At 32.0% G+C, this 6000-nt stretch overlaps 1 protein-coding gene across 1 annotated transcript in view; it reads left to right on the forward strand.

The window, feature by feature from the left end:
* The window catches only part of LOC106651202, a 28685-nt gene extending 22957 nt beyond the window's left edge, over nucleotides 1–5728 (forward strand). The window contains exon 5 of the mRNA XM_014369622.2: nucleotides 5128–5728. Coding sequence (XP_014225108.1) covers nucleotides 5128–5679 — 552 coding nt within the window. The 3' untranslated portion in view covers nucleotides 5680–5728. The remainder of the gene's footprint in view (nucleotides 1–5127) is intronic.
* The last annotated feature ends 272 nt before the right edge of the window (nucleotides 5729–6000 follow it).

The following is a 6000-nucleotide window of genomic DNA, read 5'->3' on the forward strand; positions in this document are numbered from 1 at the left end:
CCAAGAACTGTATAAAATTGAAGCTGTGCTGGCGCAGGCCATATTTTAACTTTTTACTCGTGTCTGGTGCATGTGGGTCTGGAAAAATATTGCGCTTATGCATTTCGATGATACCACTATTGAAAAGAGAAGACAAAAATCTGTCGAAATGCACAAGCGCAATATTTTTCCAGACTTTTCTCCGCTTTGCGACCATTGAATAATCATATAAACCTATGATTACCTATGATATTAATGAAATCAGAAACTTTTTGACAAGTACACAAGCAAGCTAAGATATTATATAAAATTAGAAACAACTGAGATTTTAAATAATCCTTTAGTGGTAATTCTTTTTTTCAAAAAGATTATTAAAAGCAAGTATGTCAGTTTGGACCCTACAGTTAGAATTTTAAACTTACTTATGTTTACCTATGAACCTATGATTACCTATGATATTAATGAAATCAGAAAATTTTTGACAAGTACACAAGCAATTAAAAACTATTGTCGAAGACATTCAACAAACTAGTATTCTCATTCAAATGAATAAACTCATAATTGATATCCTAATTTAAATATATGTGATTGGATTCAAGTACAAACAAAAAAATTTAGTACTTACGTTTGAAATAATATAAACATTGAAAACGATTCTAACAATAACCATTATGAGTTTTTTCAAGTCTATTGATAATATTCATAAAAACTATGATAAAATTTCCATAAATAATTCTGAATTGAATGATAAGTGGATGAGAGCACGCTAGTTAGCTATAGTATATGAAAAAAAACCGTAATTCTATGACTTTACTTGCCCGGCCGTCTAGATTAAATATAAAACGATTACACCTACTTCAATAGAAAAAATTTAATGTATGCAAAATGAAAATGAAGTTTTTGATTAAAACATTATGTCAATTTATGAAGTATTCATATTTATTTTCGTATTTTACTTAATTTTATTCATTTTTTTCTTCGATAGATCTCGGAACAATTAATAATGCTTTTTCAAAGTAACATTTCAACATATCTGCTGCAAAATTATTATGTAACAATCGTAGTTATTTATTTAAAAATTATTTTTCTGTAGTTTAAAAAAATATATATTAATAAAATAATAATTTTTGAATTATCAGTGTTTTTTTAAAAATTATGTCTTTGGATAGTTCGCATCGTTTTTCATCTAGACGGCCGGGCAAGTAAAGTCATAGAATTACGGTTTTTTTTCATATACTATAGCTAATAGAGTGGATCGAAAAACACATGTTTTTGAAAATCGCTTTGTAATAGTGTTCAAAGCTAATCTTTTGACATAAAATGAAAGTAAGCGAAAGCTGATACCTATCTATTGAGTATTTCCATTCTAACCAGCGAAAATGTTGTGTTTTTGACCCTTTTTCGCAATTCTCCGTCTCTTTACCGCACTTAGCGCAAATATTCTAATGATCGCCTTCCTAATTTTTATTCCCCTATTCGAAGGGATAAAAAATATGTTAAAGAACCCGAGTATATGTGTCAGGAGTCCAAATTTTGCTCTGGCTATTCCCCCGGGCGTATCTTAGGCCATTTTTTCACGAATTTTTCTTCATTTTACTCTTTTCTTTAATTAGCTGCCAGCACGTCATTTTTTGACTAAATTGGATTCGGGAGCCACGAAACTCTTCGTTTTAAGTGTATTTTTTGAGAGGTTCATGCGGCGAGTGCCTAAGATGATCTAAAAAAATTCTGCACGAGATAGCAATTGGCCATTTTTGAAGTTCATTTTATGCCTAAACGACGCATTTTATCATATACAGGATGGAAAATAAATATGAAAGCTCCTGGAAATCCCGCAGAATAAGTTGGAAATAAAAATCAAAAATCTCGTATCCGAAGTATTTTTTTTTTTTTTGGGGGAATCCAATGGTGACCTTAAATTTGACCTTAAACATGACGTTCAAGCTCCAGCGACCCAAAAATCAATTTTTCAAACCGAAACCTCCATTTTAATTGCAGATTTGAAAAGAGCCGAAAATCTTACGTTGAAACATGTATTCTTTTTTTTCCAACTTATTCTGCGAGATTTCCAGGGGTTTCCATATTTATTCCCCATCCTGTATATGATAAAATGCGTCGTTTAGGCATAAAATGAGCTTCAAAAATGGCCAATTGCTATCTCATGCAAAATTTTTTGAGACCATCTTAGGCGCTCGCAGCATGAACCTCTCAAAAAATACACTTAAAACGAAGAGTTTCGTGGCTCCCGAATCCAATTTAGTCAAAAAATGACGTGCTGGCAGCTAATTAAAGAAAAGAGTAAAATAAAGAAAAATTCGTGAAAAATGGCCTAAGATACGTCCGGGGGAATATCCAGAGCAAAATTTGGACTCCTGACACATATACTCGAGTTCTTTAACATATTTTTTATCCCTTCGAATAGGGGAATAAAAATTAGGAAAGCGATCATTAGAATATTTGCGCTAAGTGCGGTAAAGAGACGGAGAATTGCGAAAAAGGGTCAAAAACACAACATTTTCGCTGGTTAGAATGGAAATACTCAATTGATAGGTATCAGCTTTCGCTTACTTTCATTTTATGTCAAAAGATTAGCTTTGAACACTATTACAAAGCGATTTTCAAAAACATGTGTTTTTCGATCCACTCTAATAGCTAACTAGCGTGCTTTCATCCACTTATCATTCAATTCAGAATTTTTTATGGAAATTTTATCATAGTTTTTATGAATATTATCAATAGACTTGAAAAAACTCATAATGGTTATTGTTAGAATCGTTTTCAATGTTTATATTATTTCAAACGTAAGTACTAAAGTTTTTTGTTTGTACTTGAATCCAATCACATATATTTAAATTAGGATATCAATTATGAGTTTATTCATTTGAATGAGAATACTAGTTTGTTGAATGTCTTCGACAATAGTTTTTAATTGCTTGTGTACTTGTCAAAAATTTTCTGATTTCATTAATATCATAGGTAATCATAGGTTCATAGGTAAACATAAGTAAGTTTAAAATTCTAACTGTAGGGTCCAAACTGACATACTTGCTTTTAATAATCTTTTTGAAAAAAAGAATAGGTAGCTTACATTCAAAACCCAAAATAGTAATTTTCGAACCTCAAAAAAGTATTCTGCGTTATTTTCTCTTTTTAAAAGACTCCTTTCCCTTGAACGTTAGAACTTCAAAGAATAATCTGTGTGAATTACTCTTTTAGAAAGAGTAAATAACGTAGATTACTCTCTTTCGAAAAATGCTGAGTGGAGAAAATAGTAATTCATTCCAATTACTTTTTTTATAGGGATTACTTCCAGCATAAAAATATTGCGCGCAGATTACTATCTTTGAATATTAAAAAAAATATTTTATTATATATACTCGAATATGTTAAAGGAACTTATATTGAGTAATTTTTTATATCTATATTATAAATCTATATTAACAATATGGTAAAAACTATTCATATACGCGTGTCTAAATTTTTTGAATAATATATTTCGAACAATTTTCTGTATAAGTTTCATCATTTTATATGATTGTTACGAGGCGATTTATTTGTAACTAGTCAATTATTATTGGACAAAAAAGACACGAATGATGGCATGCGTAGTACACGTGCCCACCTTTTTGCAACAACATACAAACCACTCGTGCGTAACTCACGTGCGAAATATTCTTATGCACAAAGTAATCTCTACCAAAAAGAGTAATTGGAATGAATTACTCTTTTATTCTTTCAGCACTTTCCAAAAAAGTCTAATCTACATTATTTACTCTTTCTAAAAGAATAATTCGCATAGATTACTCTATTGAGGTTCGAAAGTTACTCTTTTAGGTTTAGAAAGATAGATGTGTCAAATACTTAATGAAGAAGGTCTATAGCCTTATATAGATATATTTAAGGTGATGCCTCGGCCACAATTTTTACCGACCGAGCACAGAAGATGTATATTGAAATAACTTTTTTACTAGACCGATTTTCGAAAAACGGCTCTGTGGAGCCCTCCGTATTGTAGCTGTGAATAATTGCACCAAATTTCAGCCAATTTCATCGAATAGTTTTCCCAGAAAACAGGATCAAAATTTTTGATTACTGTTTGCAGGATAAAAAATTTTGATCCTGTTTTCCGGGAAAACTACCCGATGAAATTGGCTGAAATTTGGTGCAGTTGTTCACAGCATCAATACGGAGGGCTCCACAGAGCCGTTTTTCGAAAATCAGCCTGAAAAAAAAGTTACGAAAATATATATTTTTTGTGCTCGGTCGGTAAAAATTGTGGCCAAGGCATCACCTTAAGTATTTTTATAGATCTAAATTGTCAAAGTACTTGAGAATGGGGTATAGAAAAAGGCTGTTATTTCTACCATCGAAAAAAATTGTTTCTCCATCCCTCCGGCAAAATTGTTTACTTTCACATCGCGCGTAGGCTAGAAGAAGCAACACTTTTGCCCACTTCTGCGATTTCGGCAGATGCACAGATTGTTATGGCCAGCTGGACCTAGCAACATAATATTTACCAGTTTGTTGCTTGAATGACTTACTACTTAATTTTATATAAATTTTCTTGATACGCACCCCCCCCCCCCCCCCCNCCCCCCCTCCTAACCACCATCACGTGATACAAACATTGGGGGCGCGCATCGATAGTTGATAAATAGAGCCAACTCCATACAAAAATCGTAGCATAAAGATAACCACTGTATGTATTTTATGACAAGCGCTATACCCGTGGCCGAGCTTGCGGTGAAAGTAAGAAAATTCCAAGCACTCCTCTCGTCAAAAAATTAAGCATACAATTATTACAATTTTTATTATTTCTCTATGATCTTTCAAAACTTTTGCACGGGGATGAAGAAAAATACTAGTATGATACTTGTTACCCTGGCTACGCTCGGGCCCTAAACTACGCCGTGCCAAAAAGTGTTGCTCATGGCACTTGTATCGTAAAGTACTATGCTTACACGGGGGAGAAATGAAACTTCTGCATGCACGTGATAATGACGCCGAGGCGAAGCCGAGAAAATCTACTTATTTTTCACTTTTACAGCCTAATACTGTAGGTAGAAAAATTAAAAATATTTAAGCCCCCTTTTATCCATTAAGATGGCCATAATTTCATAAACACAATATTATATTTATCAATTTTAGAAAAACAACGGCACGCTGCATCATCGATTAAGATCAACAGAAAATGTAAAAAATACTTCAGACAATAGCAATCGAAAAACTCAACTTAGTAAGATACTTTATGGCGATCATTCGAAAGAAAGAAAAGCTGAATATTACGAAAGGCATAACTCTAGGCTGAAAAAATTATACCAAGATACTGATTCTATCCATGAACTATCACTTGCTAGTGAATTAAACAATACCACTATAAAATCTTCTCCGACATTAACTTGTCCACATCCAGCTTTTAGAATTTCAGGACCGATAAAAAAAATATTCAAAAATAAGGGTAAAATGAAATCTCAAATGTTTGGTCAACTAAAAACCAAAATTCGTAAAATAAGTGAGTCCACAGAGTGCAAAGAAAAAAAAAGTGTACATGGTAAATATCGGTTACAAAAACAAAAACATGACTTTTCACCATTATCACTGAGTGAACTCCGACATTCTTCTTCTGTATCCATTATAAAAGAAGAGTATATTTTTATAACGCAAGATGTAGTAGATTATGAACGTCATTATTTATATTAATAAAAAAGAGTAATTTTATTAAACTTACAATCATTTTTATCTTTACGCATTATCATAAAAATTGTAGTGTTGTAATCTTTTATAGAAAATGTTATCACCACCTATTTCAAAATTATATTATATTTTCAGAAATATATTATCTATCTATTCGAAGTGTCTATTCAGGGGAAAACTCTACACAAAATCCTAGACATTTTTGAGTTTTGTGAACCAATCTTACTTTTCTGAAGATTTCTAGAGTTATTTGGAATTTCTTTTCCGAAAATAATAGAAATGTTCATGCTATCCCAGCCGAAATTAACCTTTTTCGTCCTGGCGGCT

This window comes from Trichogramma pretiosum, unplaced genomic scaffold (assembly GCF_000599845.2).
Source record: "Trichogramma pretiosum strain Unisexual culture from Peru unplaced genomic scaffold, Tpre_2.0 scaffold8, whole genome shotgun sequence".
Classification (NCBI taxonomy): domain Eukaryota; kingdom Metazoa; phylum Arthropoda; class Insecta; order Hymenoptera; family Trichogrammatidae; genus Trichogramma; species Trichogramma pretiosum.